The following is a 19138-nucleotide window of genomic DNA, read 5'->3' as shown; positions in this document are numbered from 1 at the left end:
AATATTCCTCCATTGTTTCTGATGCCCCAGCAACTCAGCCAGACCTCTCTGCTGCAGAGCTTTCCTGAGAGAAATTCCAAACTTTATTGAAAGCGACTAATGATTTAGCTCAATAATATGTCTAATTCTCAGCTGCCTTCCAGGGTTGCATTTGCCTTTGGAGAGACTGTTCCCTCAGTGGCTTTTGCAGTGGCTACTGCCTCTAGGGCAGGGGTCGGCAACCTTTTAGAAGTGGTGTGCCGAGTCTTCATTTATTCACTCTGATTTAAGGTTTCACGTGCCAGTAATACATTTAAACATTTTTAGAAGGTCTCTTTCCTTAAGTCTATAATATATAACTAAACTATTGTTGTATGTAAAGTAAATAAGGTTTTAAAAACTTTTAAGAAGCTTCATTTAAATTAAATTAAAATGCAGAGCCCCCCTGGTGGCCAGGACCTGGGCAGTGTGAGTGCCACTGAAAATCAGCTAACATGCTGCCTTTGGCACACGAAAGCCAAAGGCAAAAAAGAAAGGTTTGTATTTCCTGCTTCATCCCCTTCTCGAGTGTCTCACTGAGGAGCTCAGATGGCTCTGGCCAATTTACTCCAATCTTCAGCCCAGTCTAGACAGGGTCACTTAGTCTCATGCCCTGGCAGAAAAGGAGCTAGGTATATTAGTGAGGCTGACTCTGCTGAGTAAGATGCAGGAGCAGCCTCAGCAAGCCAGTCCTCATGCTCCCTGGAAAGATACAATAGAGGGATTGGGATTTTCTGCCACACCTAAAAGATAAGTAAACTATTCCGCTGTTGCTACCACTGCAAGTTGCCATACCCTAACTACTGGGCTCATAGGTGTGCACAGCACATTTCACTGGGGTGTGCACCCAGGGAATTATTATTATTATTTTTTTTTTAAAGGCGAACACAATAAAGGTTGGGGTGTGGGAGGGAGTGTGGTGTGCAGGAAGGGGCTCGGGGTGCAGGAAGGGGCGCGGAGTCCAGGAAGGGGCTCAGGGCAGGGGGTTGGGGTGCAGGAGGGGTGCGGGGTACAGGCAGGGGGTTCAGGGCAGGGAGTTGGGATGCAGGAGGGGTGCGGTGGGGGCTCAGGACAGGAATTTGGGGTGCAGGAGATGTGCGAGGTGCAGGCAGGGGGTTTAGGGCAGGGAGTTGGGGTGCAGGAGGGGTGTGGCAGGGGCTCAGGACAGGGAGTTGGGGTTCAGGAGGGGGCTCAGGACAGGTAGTTGGGGTGCAGGGTGCAGGAGGGGTGTGGCAGGGGGCTCAGGACAGGGGGTTGGAGTGTGACGTGCAGGCAGGGGGCTTAGGGCAGGGAGTTGGGGTGCAGGAGGGATGCGGGATGCAGGCAGGGGGCTTAGGGCAGGGAGTTGGGGTGCAGGAGGGATGCGGGGTGCAGGCAGGGGGTTAGGGGGCGGGGTGCAGGAGGGGTTCGGGCTCTGGCCCAGCACCGCTTACCTGCAGCAGCGCACTCCCTGCCTGCCTGCCCTGGCGCCGCTCACCACGTCGCTGCACGGCCCCGGGGGAGGTGGGGGGGGGAGAGCTCTGCATGCTGCCCTTGACACGCCTCCAGGTATCTCCCCCGAAGCTCCCATTGGCCGCAGTTCCCAGCCAATGGGAGCTTCGGGGGGCGGTGCTTGGAGCAACGCACAGAGCCCTCTGCCCCCACATCCCCTAGGCCCCAGAGACTTGGTGCCATGCTGGCGGCTTCTGAGAGCGGTGCGGGGGCTGTGGCACCACGGGGGGGCAAATCCCATGGGCTAGATCCAAAGCTCTGAGGGGCCGGATCTGGTCTGTGAGCATTAGGGTGTGCCTGGGCACACCCGGCACACCCCGTGTGCATGCCTATGATTGGGCTATTGTTCCCAGCTGCTGCTGTGGGTCACCATGCCCTTAGGTCAATGATATTTTTCCCAGGTTCTACGGCAGGTTACTATGACTCAACTAGCTTTACCTTCTCCTCCAGCAGCTACCTGTGCAATGACAAGAGAGACAGCAACCCATATGCAGAAAAACAATCAATTAGGAGCCTTTTGGCTGACCTTCGCCCCCCACCCCTTTCTATACCCCGGCCTCCATTTTATAAGGCCAGAAGGTTCCTCAGTGCATACCTGTCCACATTCAATCTGGTGTCACTATTAAAGGTGAAAGTGACTATCTTCCCTGTATTCAGAGACTCAGTGTTTCTCAGAGGGGAGGTTTTTACATGAGAGAGTGGCTCCTTCACAGGCAGGCATCACTTCAGCCCCTTCTTTGGGCATGAAAATAAGTGGCCTCAAAACCAAACAGAAAACAAACAAACAAAAGAACCATCATCTGATACACTAAGTTCCTCCCAAGCTTTCAGGAACAACAACAACATGGATGGACAATACTGTAAGCATGGTCCCACTCAGCCTTAAAAATTTCATAGACTAACAGCTTCAACCTGAAAAAGAGAGTGGGATAACCAATCTACCTCATGTAGGTATGTGGGGTTCTGGTCCCTGAAGTCAGACCATAATGTAAATCAGTTCCTAGCTCTCTTAGTGATACGATGGAAACTTCATGGAAAGCTGAATGTATTCAGCATCACTGGAAAAGTTGATTTACAATCCTGGCTCTTGCCAATGCTATAGAAATGAATACTGGTCATATAACAAGTTGAAGCAGTCCTGAAGTAAAACAAGAGTCAATATCACTCCACAAGCGGTAGCTAGAGTAAGTGTACTGAGAAGAAGACAGTAGCTGCTCTCAGTTGCTAGGCCCCCAGCTGGGCTTTCAATTTGGGAGCAAAATGGTTACCTATAACTTTGGTCAAAATGAGGTCACTGGACATTGTTGAGAAGTGGGTACACTATGGAGTTCTGCAAGAATCACAAGATGATTTTTGTCCCATTCCCAATCTCAAGCAACCCAGGGAAATGCCACAACATTTCTATCCATCATCCATGTCAGATCAAAGCTAAGCAACTGGTTCCACATTCTATTCCTGGCCTCAGACAAACAGCAGGGCTCTTTCTGAAACATCTGAATAAGTTCCCACAGGAGGCCAATTCTCATTATATATTCTCCACTCCCTCTCAACTGAGGCAGAGAATCGAATTTAGTTGAACTCAGACAACTATTAGAGAACCACACAAAGCGATCCTCAGATGCCAACTGGAGATAATGAAGGGGGCTCATTCAAATCCCAATTAAGAATAGGTACCAGAGAGTGTGCACAGCATCCATCAGTTGGAACACGATTCACTGAGGTCTTGGAGCACTGCTCCTTTCATGCATAACAGATTTGTTCTGACTGTGACAGTCAACATGTCATAAACAAACTAGGAAGAACAGGATCACAGGCCTACCCCAGAAATGAAAATAAATTATCTTGTCCTGGCCAGAAGAAAGTTGCCTATCTATATGTGCACTGCCCATCAAGGGGGAGATGAACCTAAGGTTTATATGGCAGAAGTTGGATTGAGCAGAGTGGAACCTGTATCCAGAAGTACCCTCACTCATAAATCAATTTGGTGGGCTGGCAATTGACCCTCTTTGCACCTGAAAACACCTGTAAAGTAAACTGTGCCCTCTCCACGTATCAGGACCTTGGATGCGAGATGGTGAATGACCTCTTTCGTAAAGCTAGGCAAGGTACCTGCCATACGATTTCCCACATTTTCTACTGCTCTACAGTATCATACCAAAGATAGGAAGGAGAGAACAGAAGTAATGTTCTTTATGCCTTTCTAGCTGAAGAGGCTATGACGCTCAGACATCAGAAGGTCCAGTGCTAGGTTAATCAGGTCTATCTCAAAAGGGTCTGTAATGGATGCTGGGTGGATGACTGGTTTTGCAGATAGATTCAAAATGGATACCTGGATGAAGCACACATCACTCCCATTGACCGTAAGAAAAAAAAAAGCAGAACGTCATCTATTCTACTGGCTGATGCAAAGTCCACAGTTTAGCTACTGTGTTAAACAAGTGAAACATGCCCTTTAATTCCTCCAGAAGGGCCTTGAGGTGGGTACAGTAACTCCTCACTTAAAGACATCCCAATTAACGTTGTTTTGTTGTTACATTGCTGATCAATTAGAGAACATGCTCGTTTAAAGTTGTGCAATGCTCCCTTATAACGTTATTTGGCTGCCACCTGCTTTGTCCACTGCTTGCAGAAAAAGCAGCCCATTGAAGCTAGCTGGTGGGGGCTTGTAACAAGGATGGACCGGAAACCCCAGTAGCAGCTCCCCACTCCCCCAAGTTCCCTGTGCAGCAGCAGCACAGCAGGCTATCAATTGCCGGCAGTTCAGCTGTCCCTCCTCCCACAGCCATGTGCTTCTCCTGTCCTGTGCCTTGGAGCTGCTCCTGGGAGCCTCCTGCTTGCTGTGGGAGGAGGGAAGGGGTGTTAATATCAGGATGTCCCCCTGCCCTCTGCTTATCCCATCTCCATAGAGCGGGGGACACACGGGAGGAGGCTTTCTGGCAGCAGCAGCTGTCTCAACTTGCTGATCTACTTAAAAAAGCATACTTAAAGGGGCAATGCGTATCTCTCTCACACAGAGGGTGTCTCTCTCTGTCTGCTATGCTGTCTCCCCTCCCTCCATTTGTGCTGCCTTGTAGAGTGTGAGGCTACATTATCAACGTATTAACCCTTGAGGGCTCAGCCGAATGCTAGTTCATCATTTAGCCAGTAAAGCATTCCCTGGGAAATATCCCACCCTCTGACTTCAGCACCTCAACCAAGCCTCACAATCATCATTGCTGTGTACAGTATTAAATTGCTTGTTTAAAACTTACATATTTTGTGTGTGTGTGTGTGTGTGTGTATATATGTGTGTGTGTATATATATATATACAAATAAAAAATATAGTCTTGTCTGGTGAAAAAAACTTCCCTTGAACCTACCCCCCTTCACCTCCCCCATTTATATTAATTCTTATGGGGAAATTGGATTCACTTAACATTGTTTTGCTTAAAGTCACATTTTTCAGGAACATAACTACAACATTAAGCGAGGAATTACTGTATATGAAAGTATCCAAGAAAAAAGGTCAAGTCACTGTATTATAATGCACGCTCAAGAAAAGGAAGGGGTTTGTGTGTGTGTGTAACAAATCCCAACATTAAATGCTTCCTTAGGACAACAGTCCTACAAGGCCACAGAGCATGATGTTAGAACCTCATTCTCATTACAGAACTGTCCAGACTGAAACTCTGCAGGAGGTATCAAACTTCCTATCCATTAACATTAAACCTCCAATAGCTACTATCTCCAATCAGATGAGTTTTGAAGTCGGGCGCTTTCTTGGAGGCAATTCAGTATTGTGCTTTTAATTCAGAGAAATAGTCCTCACAACTGTCATTACATTCATTTACAAAGTAAATTCAAGAAATATTTTCCCTTCTGTCAAGTATAAAAAGCCAGTCTTTCTCAGCACTGAATCTCTGGACAGAGAAGGCATGTCTCCTGTGTTAAGATCTGCTAGGCAGCTACGTGGCCATCAATAAATAAATTCACCAATGTTCTACTTATTGGTCAAGCCAACCTTTTAGCCAATGGCATTTATTAGCAGAAGGCTTCTCGGACCTAGTATCCAGGGGAGATGGACAATATAACCTATTTTGGATGTCCATATTCAAAAGATGATCCCACTTCCCAACCCTGAAGCACACTACTGAGAAAATCCCATTGTAATGGATCTGTAGACTTTAGCACAATAAAGTATAGGAAAATTTCTGTTCTCACCTGAAAAATTCCTTTCTTTGAGTAATAAAGTCCAAAGATCCAGTCTGCCCTGGAGACAATTTGACATCCAGAGCAAACATAGAAATTTCCATACGAAGACGTGGGTTTGTTTTCAGTAGGGAAAATCTCACATTCTGTAGTAGAAGCTGTCATGCCTTTTCCTCAAACTATAGTTAACACAATCTGTAATTTACGAAAGTAGAGCTAAATTATCCTAGTTGTGGAAATGGTCTCCATTGAAGGGAACTTCAGCGGGCAGAGTACTCCTCTGCTGCCAGTGATTGACAAGATTGCTCCTGCCCGCCAGCCAGAAGCAGAAGGAAGGACAATTGTAATGTATCTGTAGATCTCAGCACAATTAAGAAAGGAAATGTTCATGGAACAGAAACCAAAAGAACCAACCAAAAGATGAATATAAGAGGCTTACATGAAACACTCCACTGCTCATGGGACTTACGATCGGAACATTCAAGAGGGAGACTTGCAGTCTCTTCCCCCTAAATTTAGTTATGATTTGTAGTGAGCACTTCTGGCATACACTATGCAAGCAAAGCTTTTTGAAAAAATCAGCACCTCCAGAAAGAGGGAAATTGATTTGCTTCTGAAATCATCTCAATGGAAGCATTTGCTTGCTTTAGGGAACAAAGATTTTGTACATCTGAAATATTTTATAACTGGGGTTAATTGGATAATCATTGATTTTAGGATTTGGTTTACCTATGCTATATATTGCAAAGATTTCACATTCTTTAATTATAGTTTAACTATACATAGTCACCTTAGCTCCAAACTCAACCAGATTTGCTAAGTTCTGCACAGACTTGGCGACCAGCGTCAGTGTTCTTGCAGCAGTGGAAGAAGGAGAATCTGAGAGAAACACATGTCACAGCTGATTTCAATTGAAACTACAATTAAAATCTTGTATGATTAGTCACGTCAAAATATTAATTTTCTATCCAATACTCAAAGAGCGATCCTGGTATTACAACCAAAATAAAGATGCAGTTTTATTACTAACAGAATTGCATGGGAACAGGGGCAAGAAAGGAAATCAATGTGGCATTTTCACACCAGACTTCCTACAACAGTGGATAGTTTTTTCTACCTGTGGGGGGGAAATCCCGCCATCCTTGGATACACCCCTCACATACTCAAATGAAAAAGTAGTGGTTTCTAAAAAGGCTGCTAGAGATGGACATTAAGGTTTGTGTGTTAAGTAAAAAACAAAAATCTTCCATAAAAATTGGAAATTTTCTTTATAGCAGGATGATGCTTCATCATCAGATTAATGAATGTTTTTCAATTCAAGAATATACCTAAAGAGAATGACGACACTGGAACTCTTTAGTTTATATCCACATGCAAGTGATCCTGCAGTGTCATGTGACTCTGGCTACTAATATATATTTTAAATTAAAAATTACTAACCATGCCCATTTCCTTTCAATGGAAAAAGGAACACAAGCTAGACATCATATACCAACTTAAGTTTTATCTGTAAATCTGTACAGTAAACATATAGAGGTTAATCAAAAGGCAAGAATTAATGTGCTGAAGATACATCTCAAGCAGCTAGGATTTCTTTGTGCCTATCCCATTGCCAGAAATGGGACACGGTGAAAATGTTAGTACCAGGAGATGATTATTAGTAGAGAGCCAGCTCTGCTACAATTAAAGTTGACTATCACTTTGTTTATATGGGACTATTCTAAAGGTTATTCTACATGACAATACTTATACAGATTGTCATGTAATTTGCAGTACATCCTGGGGGTGCTGTGAAGTGTTAGTGGTCCAAATTTGGGGTCTCCTGAGCAAAGGATTCCTGATATACTGTTCCCTATAAAAACCTGTATTTTAAAATGAAATTCTTGTAGCTTTCTACACACACCTGGGGCTCAAATATGGCTCTAATTGTCCCACAGTCAATTTCAGTCAGTTGGCCTTTTTTCTCAGCTAGTGCACACAGGGCCGGCTCCAGACCCCAGCGCGCCAAGCGCGCGCTTAGGGCGGCATTTTGCCGGGAGGGCGGCAGGCGGCTCCGGTGGACCTCCCGCAGAAATGCCTGCGGAGGGTCCGCTGGTCCCGTGGCTCCGGTGGAGCATCCGCAGGCATGTCTGCAAGAGGTCCCCCAGAACCGCGGGACCGGCGACTGCCAGAGCGCGTCCCACGGCGCGCCGTCCTGCTTGGGGCGGCGGCGGAACTCCTAGAGCCGCCCCTGAGTGCACAGTACTACTTACTCTCTGCCTGCATTCTGTTTTTTGTAAGTTTTGCCCCAAGACTAAAATTTCTAGTTTTTAAATTGCTCTAAAATCCATATGCAGAGTCTCATTTTACTTCAGAAATACTATCAAAAATTAGCATTGATTAAATACGGGAAGATGAAAGACAGTTAGCATAACAATCATATTTCATGAACAGTGTGATCAAAAGAAAGCAAGTCACTAGATCATTTGGTTAAGAGTTCCTGATATTCAATCATCCTAACATGAACTGTTCATAACATTAATTCTTTTGTTGTTGCTTCAGAGTGAAGGATGGAGTGGGAGGAGAGTTTAGAGTAGAGAAGGGGAAGAGGGGTGTATGTCAGTGCAGGGCACATGGAGGTTGAAAGGAGGGATTAGGTATGGATAGAATACAGGAAGAGGGGTTTGGGGCTGCAGTAAGGGGAAAGGGGATTGAGATAAATAGCGGGGTGATAGGAGAGGGAGGATGGGAGGGAAGGCATGTGGTGGGAGTGGTTTAGGTGTGTAAGATAATGAGTCATAGAATAGAATATCAGGGTTGGGAAGGGACCTCAAGAGGTCATCTAGTCCAACCCCCTGCTCAAAGACAAGGGTAAAGATCTGTCTAGTTCCCTAAATGGCCCCCTCAAGGATTGAACTCACAACCCTGGGTTTAGCAAGCCAATGCTCAAACCACTGAGCTATCCCTCCCCTGACCCCCATGTCTGAACTAGGATCAGGGGATTCCCTGACTCACTGGCAGGAATGAACACCTCTCCCTGCACCCTCTTCCTATGGGTGAGCCAGGAACGGGGGCCCTTGCCAACTCACATGTTCTGTTCTAAAGTGTTCTGTAGCATTTTTAAGAGTGTAGAGTTGTAGTATGTGTGTTGTTGGTGGACTGAGGCATCACTCAAATAGGGCAGAATTAAGGTTGCATCTTGGGGGTGGCATGTATCTCAACCCCCAAAAGCCAGAAAATACAAAGTGTAAGTTTACTCACTCTCCACATTTTGGAAGGGAATGAGGTACTCCTGGACAACTTTATGTTTCTGGGCATTTAATTATGAAACAAAATTCAAACACTATTTGAAGGCAAAACAAAAGTTTAAGTAATTTGTGATTGTTACTAGAACAGGGGTTCTCAAACTGTGGGTCAGGACCCCAAAGTGGGTCGTGACCCAATTTTAATGGGGTCACCAGGGCTGTCTTAGACTTGCTGGGCCCTGGGCCCTGGGCGCGAGCGCCACCACCCACAGCCTAAGCCTAAGCCCAAGCCCCACCGCCTGGCGCCAAAGCCGAAGGCCGAGAGCTTCAGCCTTCAGCGGTGGGGCTCAGCTTCTATGGTGCTGAAGCCTTAGGTTTTGCCCCCCCGCCCACCCACCTGGGGCAACAGGGCTCAGGCTTTGGTCCCCCTTCCTTGGGTCATGCAGTAATTTTTGTTGTCAGAAGGGAGTTGCGGTGCAATAAAGTTTGAGGACCCCCTGTACTAGACCAATCATGTTCAGATTGAACAATATATCATTAAGACAGCAGGGCATATTTTACAGGCTCTTAAAATGAGACAGTGGTTAAGCCAGAAACACAGACTTTATCATCTACTTCTACTGTATACTAGAAATTTAACCATGAAAATGATAACAAAAAGATCAATCTAGCCAATTAAAATAGTTTTTTGGCCAAACAGTGTTCAAAGCCATGTAGCAACATTAAACATAAAATATGTAATTCAGCAAGAATGGCCAATAGTCTGGCCTGGAAGATATAGTGAGCACAGTGACATATTAAGGTAACCCATTTCAAGTATTGTACCATTACCACATATTCAAAGTCTGAAGTGCATAGTCACCTGAGATGATATTGAACATCCTTGGGTTCAGGATGGCAGGACAAATCAGTCGGAGAAAAACGAAGCCACTGAAAGGGGAGAAAAGTGTTTTATTCAATAATTAAGTTTTTGTATTTAGCGTAAAATTTATATTCATTTAAGGTGGTGTGGAAAGAGTAATCTCTTTAAAACAGTTTAACTAGTCATCTTAGATGCTGTGAATATGTTTGTTAATTAAGAATATCTTGCTATTATCACACCTGCAGTGAAGACTGGTCTCGCTCCTATGCTGGGCCAGGTCTATGCCCTTGTGCATGGGTTTTTGAGCTCCCAATGCTTGTTTGGGGAAAGCACATGACTAAGGCAGACAGCACCTTCCAAAGCACAAAAGGGCCTTTAGCCATGAAAGCCTGGCTTTCCAGTCCAAAGCTGAGTATTTCAGCTCCGTATTGGTCAGTTCAGCACCCAAGTAAATCAGTAATGGCATTGAGTGTTCTGGAACATTGTTATCGGTGCACCCGGTCTTTCTTGTGGCCATCACTGCTTCAACCACCAAACTTTCGTTTGGAGGATGGAAGAAATGCAGTGTTGCCTCCTCTATCTTGTCAGATGATGCTGTACATTAAGTTGATTCTCCCTCGTCCACTTTTGAGCCCAAGATTTTAGGTCCAAGGTCAAACAACTGAGGAAAAATAGCGTCAAAACCACTAAGTCCTTAGACATTCCTCCTAAGGCATTCCTTAGTCCCTCTACTATCGGGTCCCTAATGATGCAGCCTATCTAAACAACATTTATTTTTTTCCAGTTTTGATTCTAGTTTTTCAACCACTCTGAATGTTTCTGCTATTATCCATACCAATTTGTTTTTCTAAATTACAAGCAAGCAACTGAGCTTCTCTGAAACATAATGAACTGGCAAATCTGACAAGAACAAATGCTGCATTTCCTAGGACAGTTCTCTTTGCAGCAATGTGGAAAAGGAATCCTTTTCCTAATGTCTCCCTTCAGCCCTACATTTCTCTGCCTTAAATCCCAGAGTTTCAAAAAGAACGCAGCAGTAAAAAAGAGGTCTCAGTCAAAAATATTAAAATGGATCTGAAAATACAGAAATTCCTTTAGATTTGAGTCAGCACTTAAAACATGCAAATGGTTGAGATTTGTGACCTTTGCACCCAGACTGAGATTTACACTTCTGCAGCCATCTGTCTAGCAAAGGACAGAGTACTGCAAACAGCTGCTTTCATATATTTTTTAATCAGAAGATGATCAGTAATCATTTTTCTTTCACATTCTAAACCACAGAGCTTTCCCCTTAAGTTTGGCATCTTGATCAGTTACCTCAAAGCACATTAAAGATGATAATGTGTTAGTGCACAGGCAGTGAAATTAAACATCTGTGCAAAACTATTGTTGTGCCTGATTTAACCCTTGGAGACAGTGGATTTTATACATCCTGATAAACAATCATTTGCCTGGCAGTTTAGAAAATGCCTTGTAAAATTTAAGCAATAACAAGACTATAATGAATCTGTGTGTTTGATTAAGAAACTATCTTTTGTATTTTACAATCATAAGCGGACCAGTCTTAGACTGCACTGCATTACTACACAGCCTACTGAGAGGTAGTAAGTTAATTTTCTGATATCCACAAACATTAACACAATAGAATGATATTGTTTCAAAGGCATATCAATCTCATGTCTCTTTTCATATCCAGCTATAGGATATTTTCCTCTTTAAATACATGAAAAGGAAAGTAACACAACAATCTGAATGTACTTGCATTTTGTTGCATTATTTGGAAGCTTTAAAATCCAATATTCAAGGCTGTATTTTTTGCCTCTTGCTTACACCATTTTACAACAGCATCGCTACAGTGACTTCATCTCAAACCAGGCCCTCAATCCTTAGCTTAAGCATTGTGTTTAGATATTACAATGGTCTTACATGATGTCATGCATTACAGATGCTGACATTGCTTGGCATTGCAAGCCAAACTAACTAGTGTGCTAACAGTGCATGTCACTTCCTCAATATCAGAACTTTTATAACATGCAAACAAATGAACTGACAAGCAGCTTACCTAACAACTCTGGTTCTCATTGTGGTATTGGTTGGCCACTTGTGCTGGACAGACTTCTGCAAACACCCATAAATATATCTCAATGTCCTGTCAAAATAGTAGAGTTAATAGCCTTGACACATTAAGCAATTTTAAATATTTATTGCCATAATATATGGTAGGAGCTGTGCACTTACAAATACCGTAGAAAGCCTTTCACCAACATAAGGTTACATCTGTGTATACTTTCTATAGGTACTTCATCAAGATTTGTATCATTGCTTTCAAGTAGGGCTTCATTTTGTCAAAGAACAAATGGGATTGATTAAAGACTCAGTTTTTTAATTCTTATTTGTTTGTGTTTCCTGTCCATTAAAAAAAATTATATGAAAGGTTTAATTTGGTGAATGGAACTTCCATTTAAATTCAAGGGGACATACAGATGTGCTTAAAAGTGATCACATCAGGATGTTAGCCTTCTCCTAAGAAGAACAGCTGAGAACAAAGTGGGGTGTTCCAGGCAAATACTTCCAGTTTGTTACATACATATTGGAGAATTAGAGTTCCTTGGAGGAGAGACAACACAAGATGGCAGCTGAAACTATCACTAACACAAAATAAAAATGTCAGTGGTATTTGACCATGGATAAATACAGGACCCTGCTTATGATTTATTAATTGTTAGTGACGCAGTAAACTAATAAACTGATTAAAGAAGATAAAAAGCACATAATGCTGACAACTTTAGATAAGTTGATTTACAATTAAGCCATGGAGTAAGTGCAGGGTTTTAAATTTCAAGTAGAACTTGTGTTATGACTGACTATCTTGATTCTAAGTTAGTGGTGTCAAAAGGCCAAAACTACACCTCTTATTTAAGCTTGCAGCACCGGTGATCAGTACAGATGTTTTCATAGTTAAAGTGTCATCTCACCACAGCCACATAGTTTTTTAGTCATGCCATAATGTCCCTTTTTTCATCAGGAAGAGGTGGGGAAAAGGTTGTGTTCAATTCAGCCACTTTATAATTGGTCCCTAATTTCTAGTCCCACCACAGCAGCCTGAGAATCCCTGTCTCCATGATGAGAACACCGAATCTTGCCACTTTTATCCCTCCTCACCCGTAACCATTTTTTTCCTTAACAGTTATGATGGTACTCTTCCTCAATAAGGAAGGAAGAAAAAAGTTACCACTGTTTAATAGCTAATTCGTGCACGAGCTGGCAGAAAGCACAAACAGAATTCAACCCTTAGAATATACTGTTTTTCTTTTTTCTATCACGCAGAGGAAATTTGGTATGTGCTCAGACACAGCCCCAAAAACTGCGGAAATTAATCTTACAATAATAGATGCGCATAGGGCATGCTGCTACACCAATTTTTGCAAGAAACAATGCTAGTTATGCAAAATGAAATTTCTGATTGAATTTGAACAGCTATTTATACAAAGCACTAACTTACGGAGGCAATATTTCTGCAGCCATGAATATTTTCTCCACCAATTCAGAAAGTATGCTTAGCAGATGAGTTAAGTTAGTGTTCACATCTTCATTTTTTTCTAACTTTGAAGGATTTAGCTACAAAAAAGAAAAATCAGCAGGTTAAATGAAGTTTATTTTCCAAAATACCAACAAACAGATGTAGGCACCTACAAGATTAATTAAACCTTAAGATTTGAGGCATAGTGGTAAAAGGCTGTGCTGCTGTACATAAGCCTCAGGGCTGTGGAGCCTCTTGGGACTAATGCTTCAATGCTGGCAGGCAAACAAAAATGTGGAGGGGCAACACTCGAATTCTAACAGTCTGTGCACAACGCTAAGTGTAAAAACATTCAATATTATCCATTTTTTAAACTCAAAATGTATTTAAATTCATTGGGGATGGGTTCACTCATCCCTTTATATTTAAGTCACTGGGTGAAAAGAGGAAATTAGTAGGGTAGGTTTAAATAAACTTGCATGGATAAGCAAAAAATCAGTAATTAATTCAATGACATTTTAAATAAAAACGTATTTAAAAATTGACTAATCACTCCTTGAATTGACTGGAAATTCTCAAAATTAGGAGGGAGATGAGCTATCGCTTTAGAATGAAAGAATTGCTCCAATTTTTAAAAAAGTACTTAAAATGTACATTAAAAAGCAGCTGTGCACATTTTTCAAATCCATTTTTAGGAAGAGTACCAAATACAGAAAACATTTTCATGAGAAGTTCTATTTCTAATGTAACAGAATTTAGTTTCAGAAAGGTTAACATTCCCTTAAAGCTAGTAATTTAGACAAAATATGGAACTGAACAACCACTACACAATAATCTTTTCTTCAATTAAACCAAGTATTTCAGAACATAAGATATATCCAAGTTCTCACCTCACAAGACTGCTTGCTTTCCATTATCTTTAAAATAGAGTCTTTCAGCGCATGATGAACAAAACTTGTTGCTGTAGCTTTCATATACTGTTCCATAAGGGTGCTTGCCAGCGTGGTAGCACGAAATAAGGTTGTAGCTTCATCTGAAGAAATAATATTTTACCATTATGAAATAAATATGTAACTTCAATTCATTTTAAAGGATGAATGGAAGAGGAAGAAAAAAAATTCCACATGCAAGTGTTATGCACACCTAACAGCTGGATTTATTCACAAAGTGGGAAAAACAGGTGCTGGACTATAATTTTCTCTTCAACATTTTAGTAAATGAAATTCAGAATTAACATATTTGTACTGTACCTTCCATGCTTATTTCTCTGTCATTTAGTGTTCGTAAGAGCAATGACTCAAGCTTTTCATGAAGAAAAATCTTCAGTAAAATGCCAGCCAATAGTGTTCGGTCCTGTCCACATACATGTGATAAGGCATAGACTACATGCAGCTCCTTCTGTAGTATCAGCTAAACAGAAAAATTAAACCTTGTAACGTTAAGAATTCTAGTATACCACAGCTTCAGACAAGAGGAGCCTATTCTTGCGAAGATACCACTATATATTGCTTGGTGAGTAGTGCATTAGCAGTTTCATAAGGAGTGTATAATTAAGATCAGCCTTGAAATACCAAACACATTAGCCTTCATACGGTGTTAAACTGCCAGGCTGGACAATTACTTTAATTGAATGGGTTATATTTGAAATGTTTTAATTTTGCATGTTAAATAACTTTCAAGGAAAATTAAACTGTCAAAGTAACTTAATACCTCTTTAAACTCACTGTACTCGTCTTCTGGCATGATTTTCTCCATGGAATATCGTGCTCGGACACGCAAAGATCCGGGTTCAATACCCTTTAATGGTATGTGGGAACTCAGCTGAAACCATTCATCTGTTGCATGTCCTTTCTGTAACCGGTTTAACTGACAACGCATAAACACTTAAAGAAAAACATTGTTCCGAGTAAGTTACTTGCAGCAAGGATGGCACTAGTATTAAATATAAATTTACTTCAAGTGTACTTATCTCATTCACTGCATTTTACTATAAGTTTATGAATAAAACAAAAGTCAGAATTCCATACTTCTATTCTGGCAAATTACACCTTTAATAAACCCCTGTAGATTGGTGTAATACTTAGAATGTGTTACCAGTTCAAAGCACTATATAGACATTAACAAATACATGCTTATCATCCATATAAAAGGGGGAGACAGGAAGGAGAAGTGAATTGCTCAAGGTTACACAGTGAATCAGTGAGAGTTAGAATTCAAATTCAGGACCTCCTGATTCTCAGCCCTGTGCTCATTCTTCCACACTGTTCATTCTCACATTACCTTACTGAGCTGTTAAGTAAGACAAACTTTCTCCTTTCTCTCTAAAACAAAATCAACGTAACACCATGGATGTCACAAATCTAATTTTTATTATTTTTAGGATTAAATTAAAAATTAATTTAAAACCAGGCTGAGGTGCTAAAGTTAGAAAATTATCTTTTTTAATAAAAGAAATAAGACACTTCACACTAAGTGTTTCTCTTCAGGTAACCATTGTGCCCCCCAGTTTCTATGATTTCACCCAGATTATTTATATCTGTATCATAGTAATATCTGGTAACCCTAATCAAGGATCAGAGTCCCACCATGCTAAGCACTATAATCAGTGAAAACAAAGAGGTCCCTTTCCACATCTGACAGCCTAGGTGAATGTCAAAAGTCAGTTCAAGAATGGTAAAATCATTAAAAGGTGAAAGAATGAGTCTCTGTACAGTACCTAGCACAATGGCCTTGGTCCATGACTGGGGCTTTTAGGCACTATCTTAATATGAATAATAAATTATACCACTACCTAAGAAGTCATGCAAGGAACACAGTTAATCAATAGAACTAAAACAGAACAATGACCTTTACCAGTCCATCCACTGCCAGTCACAACCCACAGCAACTAACTCCTTGACCTGGCAGCTTGGTAGAAAGATGCAGCACCTTTCCTACTGGCTAATTACTTCAAGAATGAGTGTTTGCTGTCCTGAAAAGGCAATTCCTCACTGACAGGCCTCAAGAGACACTAGGTGGAGGTAACATCCTACATAAATACTCCTGTGATGTTTTAAGAGGCATAGCCCAAGTTTCTGTCAGAGTGCCTGGACCTGCCATGCAGGTGTCTGTTTCTTTTTCTCTCTCATTATGAGATGTCTATTTTTCCACTGTAAGCACCTCAGGGAACAAACTTGTCATCTTACTTCTCTGCCAAACATCATGTATACAGATGGTGCTATGAAATGTAAGTAATAATAATAATCACAAGCCGTTACCTTGCCCCATTTTTGCAGCACTATGTCTTTTACATATCAAGGTAACAGGACAGAATACTATCACCTCCACTGTGCATCCTTTGGGAGCTTCCAGTTGCAATGCTAGTACTCACTGGCCTTGATATGGGCTGATATGGAATAATCCATTTATCCAACTCAGGCAGGTAATGGGTGAGATGTTTCATCTTCTAGTTGGCTAGTTGCCTATTGCGAGCGTGAATGGGTTGATCTCTTTGAGCTAGGTAAGCATAATCCTCTATTTACATGAATCTTGGATTTTCAAGAATATTTTCTCCCCAAGTGCAGAGTCGAAATTTTAATGTCTTCACAAGTCATTAATGCACACTTTGGTTCAATATTCATTTTTTTGTTTTGCTGATTCACAAATACTGTTATTATCAGGTGAAGTGTACAGGCACATTACGTTACTTGATGGGAACAGTGAGGTAATAAGGCTTTATTCTGAAGTTTCTCATTTTTCTTTTGATTGTGGTAGCATTTCCAAGCTAGAACATCTCCCCAGCTCAAACTTTAAATACTACAGCCCTGATGCTTAGACTTAAAATCCAAGTGAACGACACGACCAGAGGGACTCCAGAGCAGTTGCTCTCTATCACACAATATGTGTTAATTAGCTTTAAAGGAAAATAAATGTATCCTACCTAGCAACAATTGCTAAGAATGGTGCGATTTGTAGAGACCCTACTGGATCACTGTACTGGACAACAGGCTTCTTTTAGTTAAAAGGAAATGTATTCCTTTCCAATCTATCCTTTTATGATGAAACCCTAACAGTTGATTTTTCTACACAAAAAAATAGTGTATGCCATCTTCTTCCAAGTGAAAACACAAGATGACAGTTATTTTAACTGATTTGTTTATCTAGCTCTCTAAATAGTTCATCTGCTACTGAGCTTATTCCTGACCTAAAGTTATCTTTCCATGATAATCCTTACCAAAAGCAATTATGACAGAGCATTGTAGCTTTCAGTGGGGAACAAGCAGAAGCAGATAAAAGTTTAGCAACACATTTTATTTGTTTAGATTTTTCAAGCATCAATATGGAACTCTTTACTTTTTTTTTTTTAAGCCAGACACATGATGTTTACACACATACATATAGATTTTAAACACAAATTGGTGTCAGAAAAATACAGAAAATATGTATTGAATAAACAGAACTGTTTCCTAATCGAATGTTTTGCAAAATGATTTATGAATACACTACAGGCTCTTTAAAAGAGAACATAACTATGAAATTGTGTGTAATGAATATTCATAATGTGCAAACTCCAAAAACAAACACTAAAATAAATATGAAAATGCTATTCTGAAACAACTGTTGTGTTTACACTCACCTTTTGACACATACTGTTGTGCCTTATGGCAAGAGAATTAAAACACTGAAAAAACTGCATCAGTTTCTTAGCCTTGTAACTTCTAATAGTTCAAGGTAAGAGGCCAGATCTTGGCTCCTCAGTCTGATTTCACTGCTGGAAAAACAGTCTTAACTAGTTGACTGGGGAAAAACACAAATGGAATAGAACCAGCAGTACATAACTCACACTCTAGCATAGGGAGCATTTTAGTGGAATGACTGAGGGAAAGTGAGGTGATAAGAGCACCGTTGCCCTCCAGTGATTCCTAGACTCCAGAATGGCTGCCTGGCAGCTTGGCACAAAGCGTGAGAGAGACACTGAAAGCTTCTTTGGGAAAATACATTTATATTGCACATAGTAAGTGCTTAATAAGGGGGAATTACTTAGTGGTAATGTGAGGTAAGATAGCCTCCTAGTCTCCATCCTAAATAAAAGCACAAGTATGCTATAAGAGTCCACCTACTAGGAAGCAAAAAAGACTGTCAATCATCCTGTCCTACATAAGGAGAGGTTCTACTCACCTCTCTGAGGTTAGATACTTCCTCCTTGTCCTAAAAAGAGGGAAGAGAAGACTACAGAAAACCAAATTACTTTTAAATAAGTTTCACATGTCGAGAGTCATCCCTTCAGCAGTTTGCCTAGCAGTCAGGGATATGGGTAAAAGAATACCCTGTCAGTTACCTACAGGACTATCATCCTTCTCTGTGAGAGGAGATATATACATGAAAAGGGCAATATAGAAAATGATCTCTACTAGAGGAGAGAAAGGGGAAAGTGGCTTACAGGTGATTTGAGTTACGGGACAGAATTCACTGGAGTCAACTTTTTTGCCTCAATTTTTTTTTGTTTGTTTTTATTTCTCACAAATAGCTGTTTCTTATCATGGAGGACAGGAGCCTGTTACTTTTCTCACTGTTCCAACACCATTTCCATGCTTTAAAAGACAGCCTGGAAATGCCACCTTACCTGTTGGGTGGGCCTCAAAGGAGACATCCAAAGATTCCTCCAGAAGGTGAATTATAGCATTTGCAACTCAGGTAATCTATTATTGCCTGAGCAACATTGCTCAGGTCCAAAGAAGGACCTTGGACATCAATTCAAAGTGGGTACCTGTGATTTTCTGAGACTCTCAGAGAAGCATTCACCTAGTTGTCACAAAATTCAGGAGCAAAGCCACAGACTCAGGGGAAGTGAAGAC

At 41.3% G+C, this 19138-nt stretch overlaps 1 protein-coding gene across 1 annotated transcript in view; it reads right to left on the bottom strand.

Annotated features, from left to right (window-relative positions):
- Window positions 1-19138, bottom strand: part of RASA1 (RAS p21 protein activator 1) — a 119239-nt gene that overhangs the window by 7239 nt on the left and 92862 nt on the right. Inside the window, exons 16-22 of the mRNA XM_039543856.1 lie at window positions 15015-15187; window positions 14555-14714; window positions 14195-14337; window positions 13287-13402; window positions 11847-11933; window positions 9785-9852; window positions 6489-6577 (exon numbers count right to left, since the gene is read on the bottom strand). Coding sequence (XP_039399790.1) covers window positions 6489-6577; window positions 9785-9852; window positions 11847-11933; window positions 13287-13402; window positions 14195-14337; window positions 14555-14714; window positions 15015-15187 — 836 coding nt within the window. The remainder of the gene's footprint in view (window positions 1-6488; window positions 6578-9784; window positions 9853-11846; window positions 11934-13286; window positions 13403-14194; window positions 14338-14554; window positions 14715-15014; window positions 15188-19138) is intronic.

Source organism: Mauremys reevesii, linkage group 6 (assembly GCF_016161935.1).
Source record: "Mauremys reevesii isolate NIE-2019 linkage group 6, ASM1616193v1, whole genome shotgun sequence".
In the NCBI taxonomy this organism is placed as follows: domain Eukaryota; kingdom Metazoa; phylum Chordata; order Testudines; family Geoemydidae; genus Mauremys; species Mauremys reevesii.
This window is presented reverse-complemented; position numbering and strand designations above follow the sequence as displayed.